Raw genomic sequence first — 25,555 nt, 5'->3', positions numbered from 1 at the left:
AAACGTGCAGTATATTTGTGGGCGGGGAGGAGGCGGGGGTGGACGACGCGGCCGGCGACTTCTGACTCTTCACGGACTTGGCCTTCTTTTTCTTCAGGGTACTAACCTTGCTTCTTGTGGCGGAGCGAGAAGTTGAAGGAGGCCGAGTCGCGATGGATGCGCTTCCACCTCAAATGTCGGCCAAAGAGGAAGGGTTCGTTTATCTTTGCTCTCTTTTTCCCCTGCACCCTCCCCTTGCCCACCACTAGGGTCGGGTCCTTGAACCCGAGCAGAACCGGGCCAGTAACGGAGCGAAGGAGAAAGGATGCGTGCCCCCTTCTGGTTCCCAGGCAAAAATGGAGCCGGCTCGAGCTGGCTCCAGCACCGTGCTGTGTGACTGTGGGCAAGTCATACCCTCTCTGGACCCCAATTTGAAGTGCCTCTAAATGAAAAGTTTTCTTTTTTTTTTTTCGCGTCTCCCCTTTAGGGTACTTAGTTTTTTAGAACTCAAGACCACTTTTTTGAAGTTATTCCCCTTAGTAGAAATTTCTAAGTGTCTAAGGTAAAAGCGCGATGTAGGGGAAAGAAAATTAGAGGGAAACTTGGGAGACCTGGGTACCAGTTCTGACTCTACCACCCGCGCGTAGCTGTGTGACCTTGGGCAAGTCACAACCTAATCAACACAAGCTTGGATTATCTTCAAGTCTCATCCTACTCCAGTCCATTCTCCATACAGATGCTTAAGTGATTTTAAGTCACAGATCATGTCATTCCCCTACTCATCGAACTCTAGTGGCTCCCTATACCTGTGGGAGCACATAAAAGACCCTCTGCTTGGCATTCCAGACCCTTCTAGTGCTAGTGCTCCCAGGCTCCTCAGTTCCCAGTATAATAACCTTTCTCCCAAACATTCCTATCTCTCTGGGCTGGACATTTTTTCAGGCTGTACTCCATGCTGGAATGTACTCCCTCCCTCCTCTCGGCCTGCTGTTTTAACAAGTAAAATCTCATCTACAGGAAACCGTTCTCAACTGTTAATTCTACTGCCTTCCCTCTTTTAATTGTGTATCTCTTATTCTTTCGTACATGTTTGTTTGCTTGCTTGTCACTCCTTGGATTGTGAGCTTGAGGGCAAGAATGTTCTTTTGCCTCTTTGTACTAACAATCCTTAGCGGGGTGCCTGGCCCTTAATTGGTGCTTAATATTTATTGACCAACGTGTTTGAGAATGAGATTAAGTTAAATAATTTATGAAGTTCCTTGTTGCTGTACAATGTTCCTGTAAAAATAGCTACGGTGAACATATATATAGTGTCTTAAACTTTTGCAAAGCATTTTAAATGATTTGATCCTATTTCCTCTGAAGAGTCGGGCCAATTATATGCATATTCATTGTATTTATAACTTCTATCTTTTTAAAAGATTTTTTTACAAAATATTATTAATTATTAATAACCAATATCTTGGATCTTCCCCCAACCCTCTTCTTCCAAAGTGCTGACTTTTTCTTAAGTTCAGTTTTTCTTCTGAAGGACATTACTGATTATGAGATTTCATTGACTTCTGATCCTGATCAGCCCTCACGAAAGCTTGCAAGTAATTTAATCAAAAGTAGGGATGCCCATTGGGCTATGCTCATGCTTATGTGGAGACAGATTCTTTTGTCTAGATAGCCCAAGGGAGTCCCCTTGCCCTCAAACAAATTGTTGCCTATGATTGTGAAATGGAATACTGTTATGTTGTTAGAAATGATGAACAGGTGTGTCTTAGGAAATCATGGAAAGAGTTGTGTGAAATGAGCAGAATTAAGAGAATATTGGAACTAGTAAGAACAATATTGCTTGAAGAATAATTGTGAAGGACTAGGGATATTCCAAATATTGTAAATATTCAAATCAACTACGAAGGATTTATGAAGGAAAATGCTATCCACCTTCAGCAAAAAAAAAGGATAGTATGGTTTTACATTATCTATATGTGTATATGTATGTATATACATTTGTGTCCTCTAGTTAAGGGTGGAGAAGGAGGGAAATAATTTGGAACTTAAAATGTAACCAAGAAAAATTAAACTGAATTTTAAAAAAAAGAAGAGGTAAGTCGGGGAAATAGTGGTCATCAAATAATGCCTTAAAGAATGAAGTCAATGACATACCTTAACAGAAAAGGAATGATTGATTTGCATTTTATTCCTGAGTAAGGTGTCTGTGTACAGTCATGTCTTTGACTCATCAGACCTAAATTCAGAATTAGTGAAGAACAAGATGCAAGAAATAACAAGGAAAAGATGTCTACAGCTAAAGTACTCCTGAACCATTTACATGAGTCTTGGAAAAAATGAAAAACTAAGTCAGGTACCAGAGTTTCAGAGGAAGAAAAGTGTCTCCAGGGTGGATATGATGCAGTTTGGGTTGCTTGGAACCCAAAAATGTAAGGGTCTGGGGGGAGAGGGGGTCTGCCAGAAAAGATTTCAAGCACTCAAGCCTTCTTTCAGTCAGAGTAGCAAGATTGTTTTAAAGCCAGGGAGAATCTGCAGCTTAATGGGGGTAAGACTGATATTTATACACACAAAAAAGGACACTGAAAAGATCTGGATGGGCTGAAGGAATGGTAAATAGCCTGGAGCGGGTCAGGTGTATTAGTGAAGAGTATTAAGTAGTCTAGGATGGGCCTAGAGCCACTGTGAAGGACTGTCAGCTATCTCAGTGGGCTAGGATGGGCCAGATGACTTGGCGGGGATGCCAGTTATCTAGGCTGCTGAAATATATGGGAAAATTGAGGGACTGGGTTGCTTTCAAAGACTTGATCTTTTCCTTTTAGGGGTCTAGGTCCAATCACCCCATCAGGTAGATAGATGGATGGCAGATCAGGGAAGATAGTATTGCTAGAATAAATTTCTACTGAATTGAGTTTCATTGAATCTTGAATTGTTGAATGACTTGAGTGAGGCTTGCAGAGCAAGAGTTTAGAATTGGTAGTGGAGAGTAAGAAGTGTGCCAATTCTACCTGAAGTGAGGGATAGAAAGGGAGAAGATGGAGCAGCCAGGGAGAATACCAGAGATCCAGATTTCTTGGGAAAGCCACGTTTCAGCTAATGGAAGGAAGAGATAGAGCATAAAGGGAGTTTAATACTGGAATGAGTGACCCAAAGGGCATAAAAGAAAGAGCAACTAGGGGAAAATGGGGTTGTGTAGTGTTTTGGGGTAGAGAATTAGAGGTCGGTGAATAGAAATAAAAGTCCTGGGGGACATTATATAGAAGAAAGAATTTGCTTTTAGGGTAGTATCTCTGGATGATAGGGATTACATTTGGGAGATACACATATTACCCATAAATGGAAGTATCAAATAGATAGGTCATTGGAGATTTATGTCTCCTATACACTTGCACAATTAGCTAAAATAGTAGTAAGAAAATTATTAGCTCTCCTACTAGATTCTAAACTCTTAAAATAGGGACTTTTTTTCTATTTAAATTTTTGTATCCTTGGTACCTTTTGTATAATAGATATTTGATAAATGTTTGCTGAAATAAATTGAAAAGCATACCATTTAGCTCTTATATTTCACTACTTTATTTCAAAAAAGTATACATTGGCATACTAATAATGACATAAGAAGTATGTGAATTGTGAAGTGGAAATGTATTTTGTAAGTGAGGGATACCAGATTTATTACTGTTTATATCTTATTATCACTGCACAACATACTAATGTGTATTACCTTTCTCTTTTAGATCTTTTGCAAATTTTACAATGAAAAACCGAGCACCACAGATCCTAAAAAAGATCATTACTGCATTGCAGCAACATAAAAATGAGTTCTTTGAGAAGCTTGGAGAGGTAAGGGTTGTACATTTAATAATTCTCTTTTGATTAACAATTAAACAGGTACCTGGTAAATATTACTAAATAAGTCTTTTGACTTCAGTCTTTTCATTTAATAATAGATAATGATACTGATGTGTTTTTATTAAAATCTGGAGGAGGAGTCAAAATGGTGGAATAAGAAGCAGGACTTCCCTGCGGCTCCAGCTTCCATCTTCCCCAATCCATGTAAAAAGGGGACTCTAAACAAACTTTGGAGCTGCAGAACCCACAAAATGACACAGAGAAGCTAACCTCCTGCTGAGGACAGCCGGGCAGCCTGGCAGGAATCTGCCAGTGCAGCCCGTTGGGGGCAGAGCCCAGCCCCAGGGCGGGCCTGACCAGCCGCCCACTGGAGGGACTCCAGATCAGCAGCAGCTGTGGCCCTTTCCAGATTTGTCAACACATAGATTCGAAGGACAAAGGGAGAGGTCAGTGCAGTCTGGACTTTGGACCCAGTAAGTGGGAGTGCATGGCTTTTGCCCCTGGGGTGAGATGCCGGAACAGCCAGTCAACACCTTGTGGCAGCTTTAGCTCCTGGCCTGCAGAGTGTAGGGGAACCAAGCACCAGTCTGAGGGGTAATCGCTCTTGCTTTAAGCTGCTTGGATCTGGATTGCAGTCTAGGGTGGAGGTCCTAGGGTGTGTGTCCAGCTTGCCAGAGGGTGTGGAGGCCTCAGAGAGGGCACCCATCTAATACCTCCGGCAGCTGAGAAAACCCCAGCGTTTGGGACGAAAGGTCCCCTGTCTGGTGGCAGACTCCTACTGTGGCAAAAAGCCCAGGGGTCAAGTGACTGAGGGGCAACATGACCAGGCAAAGGAAACAGCAGACAGAAGATTCCAACATTAGACTCCTATTTTGGGGACAAAAAGGAGCAAAGCATGGAACAGGAGGAAGACAGTGATGTCAGAACTCCTGCACCAAAAGCTTCAAAGGAAAATATGATCTGGTTATAGGCCATAGAGGACCTTAAGAAGCAGATAAGAGAAGTAGAGGAAAAATTGTGAAGAGAAATGAGAACAATGCAAGAAAATTATGAAACGAGAGTCAACAGCCTGACTGAGGAAAACATCACCTTAAAAAATTGACTAACTGTAGCAGCAAGCACCCCAAGCACATCCTCAGGGTTTGCTGCTCACACAGGTTCTTGGATCTGCTTTGTTAAAGGAAAGCAACTCAAAATGGGTTAACAAGCTTACTTTAATCAGTCAGACATATATCGTTTACCTTGTTCAGGGGAAAAAGGTCAGCACCCCGAACTTCAAAGCATACAGTCAGAATTATCAAGACAGAAACAGATCAAGTAGACAGATTTCCAAACTGTCCAACCATTACATCCATACCAAATCAGCATCTGGGTTTTTCAAAGCTGGGGGGGCCCTGGACAACGGCTTCCCAGAATACAGATCAAATCACAGAACACTTCTCAAAGTGAGCCCCCAAAACAAAGCTACACATCAGGGCTTATATACCCTTCTCCTGGCTCAGAGAATGTAACAACCTTATTGACTCACTGGCCAATCAAGAAGTATCTACTGAAAAACAAGCCTCCCACCCCAGGCTTCAGGTGCACTTTAGCCAAGGGGCAGGGAAGATCTTCCAAATTTGCATTCCCATTACACTAACTCAAATGGCAAAAGAGGCTCAAAAAGGCAATGAGGAGAATGCCTTAAAAAGTCGAATTTGCCAGATGGAAAAAGAATCTTAAAAGCTCACTGAGGAGAATCATTGCTTCAGAATTAGATTAGAGCAAATGGAAGCTAATGACTTTATGAGAAATCAAGATGCTGTTAAATAGATCCAAACAAATGAAAGAATAGAAGGCAAGGTGAAATACCTCATGGGAAAAACCACTGACCTGGAAAATAGATCCAGGAAAGATAATTTAAAAATTATTGGACTACCTGAAAGCCATGATCAAAGTAAGAACCAAGAAATCATCCTCCAAGAAGTTCTCAAAGAAAACTGCCCTGATGTTTTAGAACCAGAGGGCAAAATAGAGGTTGAAAGAATCCGCCGATCACCTCCTGGAAAAGATCCCAAAAAGGAAACTCCTAGGAATATTATAGCCAGGTTCTGGAATTCCCAGATTAAGGAGAAAATATTACAAGCAGCCAGGAAGAAACAGTTTGAATATTATGGAAACACAATCAGGATAACCCAGGATCTGGCAGCTTCTACACTGAGGGATCGAAGGGCTTGGAATATGATATTCTGGAGTATCATGTTTCAGGGGAAAATATGGTCATTCAGTGGAATAGAGGACTTTAAAGCATTCTTGTTGAAAAAACCAGAGTTGAATAGAAAATTTGACATTCAGATACAAGAAGCATGAGAAGGTAAACAGGGAAAAGAAATCATAAGGAACTTATCTAAGTTGAACTATTAACATTCCTACCTGGAAAAACAATAATTGTAACTTATGAAACCTTTCTCAGTAGTTGAAGGGAATAGAAATATGTGTGTGTATTTATGTATATATGTCTATATATGAGGGTATATGGGCATATGAATATATATGTGAATGTGTTTATATATGTTTACAGGTATACATAGATAGAGGGCACAGGACCAATTTAACAGGAAAGGTATGATACTTAAAAGGTGAAATTAAGAGGTGAGAGAGGATTATAATGAGAGGGGTTGGGAAGAGACAGAATGGGGTAAACTATCTCATGGAAGAGGCAAGGGAAAATAGTTACAATGGAGTGGAAGAATAGGAAGGCAAAAGGGAATGGGTCAACCTTATTCCCATTGAATTTGGCTTGAGGAGGGAATGAAATACATACTAAATAGGGTATCTCACCCTACAGGACAGTAGAGGGGAAGGGGATGAGAGGGGGACGATGGAAGGGAGGGCAGGCAGGGGTGGGCAGGGAAGTTGGAAGCACCCACTTTTGAAAAGGGACAGGATCAAAGTAGAGAATAGAACAAGTGGAAGGTGGGATAGGAGGGAGGGAAATATAGTCAGTCTTTTACAATATATCTACTATGTTATTGTTTTGCATTAGCCACACATGTACAACCTATACTGAACTGCTTATCTTCCCAGTGAGGGTGGGTGACAAGGAAGGAAGGGAATGAATCTGGAATTCAAAGCTTTAAAATCAAATGTTTAAATACACACACACACACACACACACACACACACACACACACACACACACACACACATATATATATTTATTATTATTAATACTATTTTACATGTAATTGGGAAATAAGATATACAGGCACTGGGGCATAGAGATCCCCGGAAAAGTTGAAAGGGATATGGGAGAGAGCAGTTTGGAGGAGGGGATATCCTGTGGGACTGCTATTTTGGGGTGGTGGGTAGGGGAAAAATGAGGAGAAAATTTGTAACTCAAAATCTGGCAGAAATGAATGATGTAAATCAGAAGTTAATAAAACATTTGAAAGAAAAAAAACATATATACTCTTATTGTGATGATACTTTCATCAAGTCTATTTCTGTATATTATCTAATGGATAATTATGGATGACATGTGTGGGAACAAAGTGAAAGGACCTGTTTTAATAAATTTTTTCCCCACTGAAAAAAAAAATCTTACACATGGTGGTTAGTTTCTAAGATTATTCCATAAAAGCCTGTTTTATCCCATAAGTTAGCTTATATCTCTTAGTATTGACCTGAGTTCTGACTGGTGGGGACATCCTGCCTCCTTTTTAATATGCTCTCATTTCCCAGTATCTCTCTTCTCAGGCCCCAACTGCTTTTATGATTCACTAAATATTCAAGGGATCATTAAGCTAGAACTGGAAGGGAACTTAGAGATCCCTAGTTCAACACCCCCTTTTTTTTTTTTTTCAGATGAGAACACAGTCTCTGAGAAGTTAAAGATTTTTCTAGGATCACACAGCTAATGGATGCTTAAGGGATCATCTTCCTGCCCCTTCTCATTGAAAATCCTAAATTGGAACACTGAACACTTTTTCTCCCATAGAAACTACCATTGTTTTATGTGATAGTTATTATATAGTGCTATTGGTAAAGTAAGTGTATGTATAGTGAGTGTTTCTCAAGGTTCTGTCCTGGGCCTTTTCTTCTCCCTCAGTATTTTTGGTATCTTTATCAGCTCCCATGGGTTAAATTATCATCTTTATGTAGATGACCCTAAAATCTAAAAATCCAGCCGCAGTTTCTCCCTAATCTTCAGTCCTAGTTCCCTAAATGCCATTTCAAACTAGATTCTCAGAGATATCAGAAACTCAACATATCTTTTCTCTTAAATCTTACCTCTTCCAAACTTTCTTTTTTTTCTGTTAAAGGCACTGCCATCCTTTTAGTGTCTCAGGTCTGTAATCTTAGCATTATCCTGGATTCATTTCCCGACATCTCCACTCAGTTTCCAAATTTTGCTTTTTTTTTTTTACCTAAATAATATCTCTCATATCCAGTCCTCTCTTTCTCTACTTACCCAGCTGTCACTTTAGTTCAGAAGGCTTTAATCATCCCTAACCTAGATTACTTCAGCAGCCTCATTGAGTTTCCCTGCCTCAATCCCCCCCACCCCCACCCTCTCACCTCAAGCCATTTTACTTTCCCTAAGTGAAAAGTGATCAAAGGATAGGTAGAGCAATTTTCAGAGGAAAAAAGCCCGGTAGGTCATCAACAATTCTGACTATGATTACTTGGTTCTTAACTTTATTTTCCTGACTGCTTGAAAGAACTTTTTTTTGTCCTGGAAGCTCTCAGTTCATTTTGATATTTCTTTAAGGAGATGACTGATTGAGTCTTTCTGTTTTTACTTTGCTCTCTTGTTCTGATGATTTTGGGCAGTCTCCATTTATGATTTCTTGAAATTGAATATCCTGGCTCTTTTTTTTTTCGGTTGTGCCTTTCAGGTAGTCCACGTATTCTTAATCTCTCTCCTTCATGCTTTCCATTTCAGTTTTTTTTAAGATACCTTACATTTTCTTTTATTTTTTCAATCTTAACTTCTTAGAAAATGTTTTGTCTCATGGTGACATTAACTTCTGTTTGTTGTCATTTTCAAGGAGTCTTTTGAGTAAGGTTTTGTAACTTTTATGCTAAACTGTTCTCTTTATGAGCTTTTTCCTCTGTTACTTCTTTTCTGGTTCTGTCCTCTTGTACTCTCATTTTATTTATTATATCATTTAAAAACCCTTCATGATGTCTTTTTATTGTGACAGCCTTTTTTATTTATCCATTTTTCATCCTTCCCAGATTGGGACTTTGGCCTAGGGCCAGGTTCTGTGTATAGCTGACAGGGCTATCATGGCCTAGTTTGCCCCTGTCTCTGATTATCTGAGGGCCTACTACTGTGGGAATTGAATGCTGTGTTTTTCAGGGGTTATGGGGGAGGGGGTTTGTATGGAACTGCCAACTTTCATTGTCCTGTGCAATCTGATTTAAGACATGCTCTAATCACCTCCTTTCTTGACTTTCTTGCCTCCAGTCCTTAGTTTGGTTCGAGGCAACATAGCTACAGAGATGCCTCTTGGAGTTCCAAAGACATGATTGCTGCCTCCATACACTGTCTCCTCTTCTTCCCTCAGGTAGCTAGCTAGAAGGGCCTGCTGGTTCAGAGCAGCCCCACTCTCTGCTCATCCTGATGTGAGCTTGTGATCCTTTCTTTGCAGCTGTAGTCCTGGTCTAAGGCTGGGACTGAATCTTCACTCCTAACCAGGGTCAGAGAATTAAGAATGCCATTCTAGGCCTATTCCAGTTTTGATCTTGGAGGTTGCTCCTCAGATTTCCGAAACAGTACTTAGTTTGATACTCTTTTTAGATCTTTATTAGTGTAATTGTAAGAGGAACTTGTCTGTACTTCTTCTGCTCCACCATCTTTTCTGGTAGGTACCTAATTTTAAGAAAGATTTCACTTCATCCCCTCTCATTGAGTCCTTCATTTCTGTTTCTTTCATGTCCTTTTTCGCAGATTCTTCCTTTTAGTAATTTAAAAAAAATTTTGGCTTAAATGTCTATGTAATAAACTAATCACATTCTTTTTTTTTTCATTTTTTAATTAATTTGTTTGTTTCCTTTTATTTACAGGATTCAATTCCACAATTCCTTGAGTTTCAAATTTTGTCCCCCTCCCCCCCATAGTAGCATATAGTCAAGTATAGGATCTGTAAATACTTTCACATTATACATTAGTCAGGTTATAAAGACGGATTGTATCAGATGGAATGAAAAATGGTAAAGAGGACATAAAACCAAACAAGAGAAGGAAAAAGATCAGGTATTTTGCTTCCACCTGGATATAAACTCAGTTCTTTCTAGTTCTTTCTCTGGATGCACATATTTTCTCCATCATGAGTCTTTTGGGATTGACTTATATCCCTGCATTGCTGACAAGAGTCCAGTCTATCAAAGTTGGTCATCACACATACGTTGTGTCTGTAATTGTGTACAAATTTCTCCTGGTTCTACTCTTCTCACTCAGCATCAGTTTGTATAAACCTCTCCAGGTAAATATGAAGACCGTCTGCTCCTCGTTTCTTATAACACAATAGTATTCCATAACATGCATATACCACAACTTGTTCAGCCATTCCCCAATTGATGGGTACCCCCTTAATTTCCAATTCTTTGCCACCACAAAAAGAGCTGCTTAAACATTTTTGTACATATGGGTCTTCCTCCCACTTCTGTGATCTCTTTGGGAGGGATATAACCCTAGGAGTGGTATTGCTGGGTCAAAGGAAACTGATCACATTCTTAAAGCAGGTTAGCATTTAGTTATCCTTTATTCCTTACTTGCATACTGTTCTAATTTACCTTCTTTAAGATTCAGTTGCTTGGTCAGTTTACATGTCAGATATCCTCTTCAGTGCTATATTTCTCATCAGGAAAGAATTAAAAAAATTTTTTAAACCTTATAGATGAATCATCTTTTTTCATGACAAAGTACACTTTTTTTTGATGGATAGACAATTTTGGGGCACAGGCCAGTTTCTCTTGCCTTTTTTTTTTTTTTTTTAGCATTTTGGCTTCTAATTCCTTGCCCTTATTGAATTTTTCCCAGTTTAAATTGATTGATTTTTGCTGGTAATGTAAATTGCCTTCTCCTGGATGCATGTGAGTTCTCTCTTTGACATGGTAGCTATAGAATTAATCAAATCCATTTCTGCTTTTCTTTTTTTTTTTGAAGGGGGGAAGGCAGGGCAATTGGGGTTAAGTTACTTGCCCAATTTCACATGTCTAGTAAGTGTGTTAAGTGTGTGAGGCTGTTTTTGAACTCAGGTCCTCCTGACTCCAGGGCTGGTGCTCTATTCATTGTGCCACTTAGCTGCCCTAATCAGATCCATTTCTGAGTTAGTTCAATTAGGGTTCTATTTTCATTTTGTCCTAAAGTTTCTCTCAATTTGTGCTCTACCTATGTTTCTCTTGTGTGTAATTTTCTTAGATGATATTCTAGAATGTGATTTTCAGGTTCTTTTGTTTCTTCCTGTTTTTTTTTTCCCATGGAGAACTATAATCTTTTGGTTATCTTGTTAACCTGTGTCATAAAGTTCGCTTGCTTGAGTTTATAAAGATTTTTCTCCAGTTTTACCATTTAAAAGTTTTTATTCATCTCTTCATTTTTTGTTTGAACCACTTTACTCCTCAGAGAATATACTACTTCTTTGAGATTTTCCGCTGTCCTTTTAACATTATCAATTCTATTTTCATATTCTTGCATTCTTCCTACAGTCTTAGGAGCTACCAGATATTTCCTTATATCTCTCAAAGACATTGTAGCATAATGGACAGTGTTGGTCTTGGAGTCAGGGTTCAAATTCTACCCTAGACAAATCATTTAAATGACTGAACTATATTTTCCTCATCTGTAGAGAAGGTGGATAATACCTGTGGTCCCCTATTTCATCAAGTTGCTTTGAAGCCACAATGAGACAATTGATAAAAATTGTTTTGTAGACTTTAAATTCCTATATAAAATCCTATTTAGATGTAAGTTATTGGTGCAAAACACTTTCTGGAAGTTTCTATAATATTTCATCCTCTCTTCTAGAGATAGAGTTGCTGATATTGTAGTCTTTATTATAGTTATTTCTCTTTGCTTTCTTTTATCCCAAAGTATCTGTTCACTGGATTTGGTTTTCTTTTCTGCTTATTTTGTATAGTCTTTCTGTTAATCTTCTAGTGATTTATTTCCTTTTTTTTTTCTTATCTTAATTGTTACATATATTTGAGGTGGGGTTGGGTTTTGTCCTAAACACACAATTCACTATATTGGTTACTATCATCTGGTATTGGGTTTTTCTGGAGTATATTCATGTATATATTCATGAAACCTGCATGAATAGGAAGTGATTGGGAACTTCGGAATTCTTGATTGAAACATGGTACATTCTAAATAGCTTTTGGCAGCTGTAAAATCCAGGACTCTTAAAAAGCAATTTTGCGGGGCAGCCAGGTAGCACAGCGAGTAAGAGCACCGGCTCCAGTGTTGAGAAGACCTGGAGATCGAATCCCGGGCTCAGACACTTAGCACCCACCCAGAAACACCTGGCCGTGTAACCTTGAGCAAGTTACTTAACCCCAATTGCTTAGGGGCGGCCAGGTGGCTCAGAGAGTAAGAGCACCGGCTCCAGTGTTGGGATGACCTGGAGATCGAATCCCGGGCTCGCACACTTAGCACCACACCCAGAAATAACTGGCCTTGTAACCTTGAGCAAGTTACTTAACCCCGATTGCTTAATAATAAATTTTTTAAAAAAAATGTAAATTTTAAAAAAAAAGCAATTTTGCTTTTTGAGCTTCAGATGCCTAAAAAATATAATTTATGAAGAATACAATTTGTGAAAGATAATTTTTATTCTCTTTTCCAGGTAGGCACTGAAGCAGAAAAGAAATTTATCTCTCTTCTTTCTAAGTTACTAAATGAACTACAAACTGATGAGCCATTACTACCTTTGACTGATAACTGTGTTGATACTGACATATGGAACCAATGCCTGGAATATCACTATAGTCTTTTAAATGAAAATTATAACAAAATAAGCTGGTTTCAATCCCCTTGGTTGTATGTAGAGTGTTACATGTACCGTAGAGTTTATGAAGCATTAATGCTAAGGTAAGTTAATATTTTGTCAAATTATGTTACTTAATGTATTTTTAAGTCAGTATGTTTTTTGTCAAAAGGTAGAGTAGTATACCGTGTTTCCCCGATAATAAGGCCTATCCTGAAAATAAGCCCTCCCCTTACTGTGTAAGATTCCTCTAAAATAAGCCCTCCCCCGAAAATAAGCCCTATTGAGATTGCTACTGTAGTGAAGGTGATCCCCTGCGCTACACGCTACATTACAGTACCCTCTGTATGCACCGTCCCCGCCCCGTGAAACACGTGCCGCGCTCCGAGCTGCATCCAGTCAGAGCTGCAGCAGTGAGCGCGTCATCCTGTTCTTCCCCAGTGATTTGCTTATTGAATAAAGGTACATTTTTTTGTTCACATTTACCTGTTTATTAAAATTGCTGTCAATGTTCATTAAAATAAGCCCTCCCCTGAAAATAAGCCCTCTGGTGTTTTTCTTTCCAAAAAAATAATAAGACAGTGTCTTATTATCGGGGAAACACAGTAGTAGAAAGAGAACTAATCTTGAAGCCAAGGAGTCCTGGATTCAAATCCTGCCTTTTAACACATTGTGTGACCCTGGGCAACTTAACTTCTCAGTATTCTCAGTAAATCTCTAGGACTTATAAGTTGCAGAGAAAGTGATGGACCTATATTGGTAGAATAATTTCCTCATTATAGCAATGAAATCACAGGTGTAGTCTCAAACCTCATCTCTTAAGCTTTTAAAAACTTCTTAGAGCTATAAAAGCTAGCTAGCAAGATTGTATAAGTGGGAACATAAGTGAGTTTCAGAAAGTTTTCAGATGCTCATTTCCTAAAAGTTATGTTATAAATATGTTATATATGTGCTAGGTTTCACTGAAGTGCATTTGCGTCTGTTTGATTGTACCTGACATTCCATTTTAAAATTCTTTTAAAAATTTGTTACTTTGCTTATTTTATATTAAAAGTTTATTTTCTCACAAAGTCCAAATTCATAGTTTTTAGCCAGTTGTTGCGAGATTTAGCATATAGATACTATCTGGCCTTTAATTTAAAAATATAAAAGCAAGGGGCGGTTAGGTGGTGCAGTGAATAGAGCACCAGCCCTGGAGTCAGGAGGACCTGAGTTCAAATCCAGGTTCAGACACTTACCATAAAACTAGCCATGTGACCTTGGGCAAGTCATTTAACCCCAATTGCCCTACCTTCCCCCCTCCAAAAAGCAAAAAAAAAAAATTTTAATATATAAAAGCAAAATAGTAAATTTTTGAACAGTAAAAAATAGGTAACATTTCAGCATTTGTTTCATAAAAGAAAACATCAGACTAGTGTATCAACATGTCATTTTCATTATACAGTCTATAATCCAGCCACCCTCTCTGCAAAATGCTAAGAGTCATGACATCTTTCACATTTGTTCATTTTTCTCATTCTCAGCACCCTGGTTTAGAACCTCCTACTTCCATTGTCTTTATCCTTCTAATTCATCTATGTACGTTCCCAGAAAAATGTCTCATAGTTTCTGGCTAATCACTCCTTTGGTCATATGTCTTTAGTGAATATTGTTGCCTTCTGAATAAAATTCTTTTGATTGCCCTTCATGTTCCTTCCCACAACCCACCACTGTAGTCATACTGAACACCTTGCTGAGCTCTCCTCTGTGCCATTGCCTCAGACTGTTGCTGTGGCTTGCAATGTCCTTCTTCCTCAACATCACCTGCTCCCCAGAGTGTAAAGAGCAACTTGGTTTTGATTTCCTTTACCCTCATACTTCACACTGAATGTTGTTTTATAACTATTGTACTTATGTTGTATTGTTTATTTTTATTTTAACACTTTTTAGTTTATAAAGTCGTTTACATGTTATTTTATAACAACTCTGTAAGGTATGTCAATTTTACAGATGAGAAAACTGAGGTGGAGAGAGCATTTAAGTCACTTGCCCAGGATAACACAGCTAGTAAGTGTTCACTTCTTCCTGGTTCCAAGCCCAACACTATCCATTATACTACTTTGCTGTCTTTAGTGACACCCTGGTCTCATATCTTAACTTTTTTTCTCACACAGCTGATCCTAATTCCTGCCTTTGATAATTTGAATTTCCTTTTTTTCCCTTGTTAAAGTATTTTATTCATGAACTTCAAAGAAGATGCTCAATGGAGTCTACCCTTTCTCCTTCATTATTAAATTTTGTTGGCTATAATTAATTTGTTCTTAGTTATTTATGGCATTTAATGTAAGAAGTGCTTTTCAGATACTCAAAAGTGACAACTGAATGATGTTATTTTGAATTATATAAACAAATAGAGTAGAAGCTAAACATACAAATGGATGTTTTTCTTCAGAGTCACATTGGGAATTAATATACTTATTCCAGTCATAGTGTCATCATCCAAAACATTGTGAAATAAGAGATTGTGTCATGGATTCTGAAGAAATTACCAAAAGAGGAAGTCCAAAAATATTTTGAGTAATGATAACATTATTAGAATAAGCATAGATTTTTGTAATTTGACTACTTTGAAGAGGAAAATACTCATTTAGATCTGGGAGGGGAAGACCCTCAGGGTTTCTGGCCAAAATGAAAACAATTGGTATTTATATTCATTCTGAGCCAATCTTAGCCCAAACAGTGACTTGTTGGGACCTATTGCTGGCCAATCTCAGAGCTTGATTGGTTTGGGGTTAAGGCTGATCTTTAAGAAAGGGGAAAAAAAATGTTTCAGAGATTAGAATTTACTTTTCCTTTGGGCAGAGCTCTTCTGGTAAGGATGTGATACCCTGTGTGAACTGAGGGAAGGGAAAGAAAGGAAAGAAAGATGTTCAATTGACCACTTCCAGTTTGGTCCCCAGTGGATGGTTCTTTTTCTACTCACAGAGGTTGTTGTTTGTCTTTCCATTCTTGAAGAGGACCATGACATCAGGGAGGTGATGCCATGACATGCAAGTGAATTGGATTTCAGTGAGGTAGGACTGTGCAAAGTCACCAGCCTCACTTTCTCCTCTGGAGCCAAATTTCTTTTTTGACTAGGCAATTCTCTGTCTCATTTTTTATTAAACCTTAATCACTAAATGGGCGTTGCCTCAATCAACCCAAGTCCTGTTAAAGACCTTAGGTTGAAAAGGCCAAGGTCCCCTTTGCATTCTGAGCCATCTCAGTTGTCCTGATCTATATCTGGCCCCTGGACCCAGATGGCTCTGGAGGAGAAAGTGAGGCTGGTGAGTTTTTTAAGTCCAGTTCACTTGCGTGTCTTGGCATCACCCTCCTGACATCACAGTCCTAATTCAAGAATGAAGGACAGGCAACTCAAATCAGTCAAGTTACTTCTTTGTCACAACTTATACATGATGAACTTTTAAGTTTTTCATCTGAATCTAAAGGGGGTCCCATGGTATGCATGATTTAGAATAGAAGATAGTCCCCAAATCTTTCGAACTTGATTTTGAAAGTTTTTTTTTCTTCTGATTTACCTATTTTTCTTCTTTGTTTTAACACTGATAATCATTTAATATAATTTTTGGACCTTAATAAGAGCCAAAGCCTGAACTAATCAATCAGACTGCTTTGCTCTGCACTAAAAATGCCCTTTCCTGTGTCAGCAACTTCAGAGACCGGTTAAGGCTGAATAATAGGACTTCTCTTATCTTTCTTACAGGCATGTGCTATGTGGAGAGGCTCAGATATACTTTGTTAATTGTCTGTCAATTTGTATTTACAACTTATTCGACTAAGAAACTTTCTTTCTAAAAACATGGAGACCATAAATCAGAGCGACACAGATTAGAGTTTAGGCACAATATGACTTTTTAAATAATTAAAAAATATAAAAGTATAATAGTAAAAAAAAAAAACAGGTAACATTGCAGCATTTGTTTCGTAAAAGAAAACATCAGACCACTACATCACCATGTCATTTTCATTGTAAAATCCAGCCAGTCTTAAAAAAATACTAAAAGTCATGACATCTTTCACATTTGTTCATTTTTCCATGGGATTGTCTTAAACATATAAAAACTTTGTCATTCTTGTATCAGACAGAACTTATGTTTTGGCTCCGTGCAGCATGTATCTGCTAGCTTTAAGGGAATAAATGATATAAATCTATATCACCTAACCTGTTTGTCTCCTTTAACCAAACTTTCAGGTAGACCACATTAATCTTATTTCTCCATATTCTGTTATGAGATGACCTAGGAAATAATTGATGTTAAGCATGGGGATGAGGAGATGGGAATAACCAATTTTAAATTTTAAATTTTCCAAATTTAACCTGCCCCTAGGTAATCAGAACTTGGGTAAACAAAACTTGACCACATAATGAAGTTAAGGCAGCTAGGTGGCCAAATAGTTAGTGTCGGATTTGGACTCAGGAACATCTGAGTTTGAATTTCCCCTGGAAGACTTAGTTTTCTGACCCTGGGCAAGTTAGTTAACCCCTTTCTGCCTTAGTTTTCTCATCTATAAAATTGGAATAGCAGTAGCACCCACTCACAGGGTTGTTGTGAGTATAAGTCTGTGATAGTAACAGAATATAAAGATCCCCCTGTATTGGCTTGGTTTTCAAATTGATTGTGTTAAAACCCAGAGCTTGTTAATCCCACCTGTGGGATGGACTTGTTGATGTGAAAAGAAAGTCCTGAACTGGGAGGAGCGGTGACGTAGATTTGGAGAGACAAGAGAGAGGCAGAAGAACTTTTTGGAAGCAGCACCCTCGTGGAGGCAGAGGGAGACTGAGAGGATTGCTGAGGGCCACTTTGAATCGCCCTGGACTTTTGAGACCTGCCCCCAGAGCTGTGAAGGACTGAGGAGACATGGCTGTTTTGCTGGTACTTTGTCTGTTTTGATGTTGTTTTGCCAGATTTGTCCTCTGGTGAAAGACAGTCCTGTTATTGAAGAAGTCCTGGAACCTGGCTGTTGGCTAAGAGCTCCTGAGACTGTCCTGCAGACAGAGAGTGAATACTGTCCACTGGTGAAGGACAGTGCTGTTGTTGCAGGGGTCTGGGAGCCTTTCTGTTGGTTCAGAGCTACTGAGACTGTCCTGCAGACAGAGAGTGAATACTGTCCACTGGTGAAGGACAGTGCTGTTGTTGCAGGGTCTGGGAACCTTTCTGTTGGTTCAGAAGCCCTGAAGAAGGATTTTCTTTTCACATCAACAAGTCCATCCCACAGGTGGGATTAACAAGCTCTGGGTTTTAACACAATCAATTTTGAAAACCAAGCCAATACAGGGGGATCTTTATATTCCATTACTATCACAAAGTCCAAGAACTTAAAACTTAAGTGCTGTATAAATGTTTGTTGTTTTTGTCATTAAGACTGTAGTTTTTCCTTGTACCCTTGTGCTTCCTGACTTTTTGAAGTTTTCATCTGAAGAACTTGGCAAAAAGGGAAAAAACACCAAATTATCCAATATTTTACATTGGGAAAGGGCTATGATTTGTCAGAATAAGCTTTTAGGATGATCTATAGAAGAAATTGTATGTTTCTTTTAAGAATTGACTATTGAATTACTAGGATAATATTAACAACTATTTAAAATACAGTATTTTATTTTTACACTTCTTGTTTCTTTTGTCCCCATTTTAGCTCACCAACCAGTGACCTTGATGTGTTTAAAGAATCAAAAGAACAGAATTTCTTAGAGTCAAAGGAAGCTGTTATGAGTTTATGTAGTTACCTACAAGGGTTAAACAGTATTGAAAACCTAGATGAAAATCGACTGAAGGATGAGTTTTTTAAACTCTTGCAGGTAAATGTTACTCTGTTCTCTCTCTCTCCCTCTGTGTTTGTATATTTATTTATTTCTAATTATAAAAGGTTAATGGTTTTTTACATATTCATAAATATATTTAAATTTGCTGAGTCATTTAAGGTCAATCATACATACTTATAATGGATCCCTTAAAACAAAAACATATGATAAGGTTCCTGAAGTATCACTCTAACACTAATTTTAACTCTTTCTTAGGCCATGGAATAACTAAATTCAAATGAAAACAGCAAGATTTTTCCCACCTAAACAGCTCGTTACAGTAATTTAGATGCTTTAGTATTAATCACTAGCTTTAAGTTTTTCCTTCCATGGAGCTGCAGGCTCTGACTTTTGTTTCTCTGGAAGCACCCATTTTATGTCCTGTCCAAGGACACAACAAACCTAGGAATGAAACTTGGAAATTCACAGTAGGTTTGGACATAATTGTTATTTATGTTAACTTATTATAGTAATAAATTATCTTGCAAATGAAAATTCAGTAGACCTCCTAAACAGAAGATTTTTACAAAATATTTCTTAAAAGGATTTTCCTTTCTTAAAATCAGTTTAAAAATTTATCCTGATGTTAAAAGGAACAATCACTAAACTTTTATGAATTAGGTGGAAAACTCTAAAATGATGGATACATATCTTACTAGACCTTAAAGCAAAAAAAATCTGAACTGAGAAAACACTGCCTCCAGCTATACCAGACCCCCTCCCAGACAAAAGTATCTGACTCCACCAAAGTTTGAGTATGGGTTTCCCTACTTGATATTAAATTACTTAAATTTTGGGTGCCAGGTGACCTGGATTAGGAGAGTCAGTAATGTCTCAATCTTGGCAGAATACATTTTACATTAACATAGAATTTATTTTCCATTTTTACCTTCTCAGATTAATATACTTATGTGAATATGTATATAGATGCACAAATTCTTCAATAAATCCCTGATCTCATCCGTGTGGGTATTTTTCCATCAGTTCAGATTATAACCTAGCTATGTATTATGACATATAATTCTTACTCATATCTACCCATAAACCCTCTATGGAAGAGGTGTCTACCCCTTCTCTGATGCTTACTATATTTTATACATACTGGTATAGTATTTGGGCTTCTTTCTCTTTTATCCCCTGCTTTTGTTACATAATTAGTTCATATATATATATATATGAACTATATATGTATGTTTTAGAAGTTCAGCCTTGTAAACTAGTCATCAGTTCCTATTTCCAACAAAATATTTCACCTATGCAATCTAGGCAAGTTTTGCTTTAGAGATAGAAAGTTAGATTCTACAGATTGCAATCTTTTATTTTGAACTATGGCCTATATTTGATAAAACTAGTCAGCTATTTTGTTTTGCATACTATTAAATTCTAGAGATGTGGGTGAGTCTGTGAAAGCAAGATAATTATCAATAATATAAATCACTCTGTTGCTGACAGTGTGAAGCTTGAAGTCATAATTAAATAATATCTTAATGGAATCCTCTGACTTTCAGAAACTGATTTCAGACTACCTAGACAACATTTTCACTCCTTGTTCAAAGAGGTGTATGAGATTAATTAAAAGTGGTAATGGGATGGTTATGGTTAGTGATAATACTCTAGTGTTTGTATAAGATTTTATATATAACTTCTTCCCACCCTCTAAACTGTACTTTTAAATTAAGGATGGGATTTTCATGCCTAAGCTTCATCTCCACAACTATCCTCCCAGCCTAAATCATAAAGGGATGTGGGATACATGGGGACAGTGCTTCCCACTAAAAAAAGCTACTTGGGTCAGCTAGGTGTTGCAGTGAGTAGAGTGCCGGCCCCACAATTAGAAGGACCCGAGTTCAGATCCGGCCTCAGACACTTAACACACACACACACAAAACCTAGCCGTGTGACCTTGGGCAAGTTACTTAACCCCAATTGCCCTCCAAAAAGCAAAAAAAATGTAAAATTAAAAAAACTACTTAATTCTAATTGAAATGGTCTACAATGATAAAGTATTAATACCATTATGTGTTACTTTATTTTTGTTGGAGATAGGGTTAGGAATGAATAAAAGTATTTTTAAGTAATATTTTAAACAATTAGTTATTTGAGCCTTTTAAAAACTTATTTTAGTCAATTTTTAGCATCTTAACTGCTCAGAATAAATAAATGGGGAAAATTTTGCTTTTCCCATACAGTAGTGATTGACTGGATGAATTTTTTTCTCTTGTCTGTTTTTCTAATTTCAAAACAATTGGTTCTAAAGTGAAAAATGTCATCAGTCAAACTAAAATATTGTTGGATGGCATAGCAAAATGATTTTTCATGTGAAGATTAGTTAATACATTATCTTTGAATTGCATGGGGGAACCATTATGATTTTTACCACTAAAGATGTAGCCTTTGAAGTATTTGAATTGTTTCAAGGTAATGAACAATGATTATTTTGTATTTTCAGGTTTCGTTATGGGGAAATAAGTGTGATCTGTCACTTTCAGGTGGTCAGAGCAGCTCTCAGAAATGTAGTCCACTGATTGCTTTGGAAGAACTGAAACCTTTCATTTTAGTGAATGATGTGGAACACCTTTGGTCTCTACTTAGAAACAGAAAGAAAATGAGGCAGAAATTTCCTACCACTCGAGTAGATTTTGTCCTGGATAATGCAGGGTTTGAACTTGTTACAGATTTGGTATTAGCAGATTTTCTGTTAGCATCTAAGCTGGCTACTGAGATCCACTTCCATGGAAAAAGTATTCCCTGGTATGTTTCAGATACTAATAAAAATGACATGAATTGGGTGCTTGAAGAATTAAAAGCTTCTAATATTAAGTGCATGTTTGAGTGTGGAAGTAATTGGGAGCTCTATTTTAAAAAGCATACATGGATTTACCAAGATCATATGTTTTGGACTCTGCCTTATGAGTATTGTGCTATGTCTTGGGTTGCCCCTGACTTGTATGCCGAACTACAGAAGTCAAATTTAGTTCTTTTCAAAGGTGATTTGAACTATAGGAAATTAGTAGCAGACAGAAAATGGGGGTTTACAGTTCCATTTCATCAGGCTTTGAATGGCTTTCATCCTGCACCTCTGTGTAGCATCAGAACAGTAAAAGCTGAAGTTCAAGTAGGTCTGGCACCAGGGCAGGGGGAACAGATTGCAGTTACTGATCCTCAGTGGATGACCATTGGAAAATATGGCATATTTCAATTTGATGGGACACTTTGATTTGGCTTAAGGGATTTTTAAACTTTAAAGAGAAACTCTAACATAGCACATTTCTTTCCTAGGAAAGTAATTTTTTAAATTTGATGAGGTTCTTTAGGTTCAGCTGCTTTGAGAGTCTTAAAGACATTTCATTTATTATTCATTGAAGTTTTATGTCTGTTATTCATTATTTCAAATGGTTCAAAGAGGCTGAGATAAATGTAAAAATTGAATTTTGCTTTTATAGCTAAATATACTTATATTTCCATTTAATTTTTGCATTTGAAAGTATATTAAGTTACATGGTACTTAATATTTTGAGAAATATTAAAATAATTTTTACTTATTTTGTATTGCTGCAGCACATGTCTTGTGGTATCATAATTTTTAATTGATGTACCATTAGGATGAATTTCTTAAAACTGATGCTTGAACCTCAGGGATGTAGAAAATTAACTTGATAGTATTAATAAATAATTCAGTGGAATTGCCTTTTGTATTTGAATTTCTTAATGATAGTAGCCTACATTCATATGCATTTTGTGTTCTTATGCATGCATATAATTTTTTGAATGAAGGTTGTTGAACTACAAAAAATTAAACAGACTGGAAAGACTTGTATTATTGAAGAATGTAACATCTTTTTCATGTTTATGAATTATATCCATGGAATTAAAAGATTTTTTGATCAAATTGTCTTTAGAAATGGATCAGTTGCTTTTCTGGAATTTATGTCCTACCTGCTAATTGGTTATAATAGACTTTGCCTCAGATTGAAATAGCATTTATTATTCTCATGCTTTGAATTTGGAAAGATGTCTTAGTTGTTTAGAAAGTATAACCACTTTATCACCTTGGTTTAAAAAATGTAACTAAAGTTGTTTTCTGGGATTTTGCTAATAAATTTCATTAAAGTTCCATTTGGTTTTGTTTTCTCTCCCAGAATTAAAAATAGACAATTAGAAGAACAGTCTCAATACAAGGAACTAATATCAGAAACACAAAAACAGGCTTTATACAATGCAATTTCTGTGAGATTGGTTTAGCTTCCTTTCTTCCTACTTAGCTGGAAAAAAATTCTGTATCGATATTATATATTTTCGTTTACATATGGTTCTTTTCAAAGATAAGTTATTGTGCGGTATTATACTTTGTTTAGAATAAACACAACAGCATCTATTAACAGTTCAATTAAATGTAGTACAATACTTTGCTTTTACTGTGCCAACTTGGCTCTGCCCCTGAAGTACAATACTTGGAAAGAACTTGAAAACTGAAGTTTTTACTTTTCAAGTTTGAGTTTGCCCATTTCTAAACAATATAAATTGCTATAATAAAATTTGCATCTGAAAAAATTAATTGTTTTCTGTTTTGTTTCTAGATTATGTAGCATGTGACATGATCCTTGGTTCTTTTTTAAAAATAATCTTATTGGTGCTCTATTCCTTTTTTTTAACAACACTGTCTTTTCCCATTCTATCGTGCTTCAGTGGCCACTCTCTTTTGTCAGTATAGTCCAGGAAAACAAATTGATACATTGTATATATCTGGATTTGTATGCCTCATTCTATATGTACCTCATGTTAGGCAGGAGACATGCTTCACCATCAGTCATCTGAAGTCATGGTTTAACTTTTTTTTTTAATGTTTTTAAAACTTGACATGGGAGTGGCCAGGTGGTGCAGTGAATAGAGCACCAGTCCTGGAGTCAGGAGGACCCATGTTCAAATCTGGCCTGAGATATTTAACTCTTTACTACCCATGTGACCTTGGGCAAGTCACTTTACCCTGATTGCCCTGCCTTCCCCCATCCAAAAAGCAAAAAAAACCCCAAAACTTGACAAATATTAACAAACATGAATTTCACATATGAAAAAAATGGGAAAAAAGATTATATATGAATTTGACTTAGTACAGTTTGGGGTTCTATCTTTCTATCAGCCTTTCTTGTCTGTTTCCCTTTCTGAATTTTCTTGTGTATGTTTCATTGATAACCTTTTACATCACTTTCACCAGCCCTCCCCATGTTTTCTCTAACATCCTCACCCCACAAAAAAAAGTCATGACAAGTTTTATGAAGCAAAACAAATACATATCTTGGCCAGCCTTAAAATAGATATTTTATTCTATACCTCAACTCCAGTGAAACATAAAATTTTGGGGCACATTCTTAATGTACATGTGTACTAGTACAGTAATTGTGTACATTTAAAAACTTGCAGAAATTAAAAGAATGAGATAAAGATGAAAAAATATTCTTACATAGGTAGTAATAAGTATATTGACCGTGTTTCCCCAATAATAAGACCTATCCCGAAAATAAGCCCTCCCCTTACTGTGTAAGATTCCTCTAAAATAAGCCCTCCCCCGAAAATAAGCCCTATTGAGATTGCTACTGTAGTGAAGGTGATCCCCTGCACTACATGCTACATTACGGTACCCTCTGTATGCACTGTCCCCGCACGCCGCGCTCCGAGCTGCATCCAATCAGAGCTGCAGCAGTGAGCGCGTCATCCTGTTCTTCCCCAGTGATTTGCTTATTGAATAAAGGTACATTTTTTTGTTCACATTTACCTGTTTATTAAAATTGCTGTCAATGTTCATTAAAATAAGCCCTCCCCTGAAAATAAGCCCTCTGGTGTTTTTCTGTCCAAAAAATAATAAGACAGTGTCTTATTATCGGGGAAACACGGTGAGTAGGGAATGTACTTGAGGAAATCACTGGCAGCTGTGTGGGGAGTAGATTAGAGTGGAGAAGAAGGAGCGTTGGAGTAGTCCAAGGGAGAAGTTAGTTAGCCTGGGGTAATGGCTATGTGAGTGGAGAGTGACAGATGTGGCACCTGATTGGACATGTGAATATAAGGTGAGGGAAAGTGAAGTCAAAGATGACAGGTTATGAGTACCTGAGTACTAGAAGGATGGTGACTTTTAACATCAATGGATATTTGGAAAATGAGAAGAGTCAGGGGAAGATAATATAATGTTATCTGTAACCCAACTCTTATCAGTGGCTGGTCATCATTTATGACTCACTTTGCCATGAAAATAAAAAGAGAATAGGGCCCTTACCAGTCATTGTCTCTTATTAGAGTAGAACTCATCCCAAGGGGATGTTTGAAGCCAGGGGATGATCTAGGGTGTGGTGACTAGTTTAACTATAACTACTCTGAGGGATCTGATGCCCATCCATAATAAGGAAAGTTGGGAATTTGCACAGCCTAGAGAAAAAGAACATAATAAGGGGAAGGGGAAAGAGCAGTGTGATTGTGTTAAGGACAAGAGCCATACTTGGTTATTATGGAGGAGGAAGAGAAGGTGGTAATGCATTCTATCTTAAAATCCAATGGCTGAAGGGCGGCCAGGTAGCATAGCGAGTAAGAGCACCAGCTCCAGTGTTGAGAAGACCTGGAGATCAAATCCTGGGCTCAGACACTTAGCACCTACCCAGAAACACCTGGCCGTGTAACCTTGAGCAAGTTACTTAACCCCAATTGCTTAGGGGTGGCCAGGTGGCTCAGCGAGTAAGAGCACCGCCTCCAGTGTCGGGATGACCTGGATCAAATCCGGGCTCAGATACTCAGCACCACACCCAGAAATAATAACTGGCCGTGTAACCTTGAGCAAGTTACTTAACCCCAATTGCTTAAAAAAAAATCCAATGGCTGATCACACCTCTTGGGATTGGGGTGGGGTGGAAGGGGATAAGCAGCCCTA

At 37.7% G+C, this 25,555-nt stretch overlaps 1 protein-coding gene across 2 annotated transcripts; it reads left to right on the top strand.

Moving 5' to 3' along the window:
- Positions 1–10: 10 nt before the first annotated feature.
- On the top strand, positions 11–22,759 carry LOC138147285 (damage-control phosphatase ARMT1-like). 2 transcript variants are annotated; one of them, XM_069069670.1, is made up of 5 exons: positions 11–193; positions 3,714–3,819; positions 12,666–12,910; positions 18,480–18,642; positions 21,095–22,759. In XM_069069670.1, the coding sequence occupies exons 1-5, from the start codon at positions 153–155 to the stop codon at positions 21,860–21,862; spliced, it is 1,323 nt and encodes a 440-aa protein (XP_068925771.1). In that variant the 5' UTR covers positions 11–152; the 3' UTR covers positions 21,863–22,759. The 2 variants fall into 2 exon arrangements, with proteins under 2 accessions (XP_068925771.1, XP_068925773.1); XM_069069672.1 differs by lacking the exon at positions 11–193 and adding an exon at positions 7,675–7,856.
- The last annotated feature ends 2,796 nt before the right edge of the window (positions 22,760–25,555 follow it).

Source organism: Petaurus breviceps, unplaced genomic scaffold (assembly GCF_028583685.1).
Source record: "Petaurus breviceps papuanus isolate PSGF00001 unplaced genomic scaffold, PetGlider_PUasm1.0 90784, whole genome shotgun sequence".
Classification (NCBI taxonomy): Eukaryota; Metazoa; Chordata; class Mammalia; order Diprotodontia; family Petauridae; genus Petaurus; species Petaurus breviceps.
This window is presented reverse-complemented; position numbering and strand designations above follow the sequence as displayed.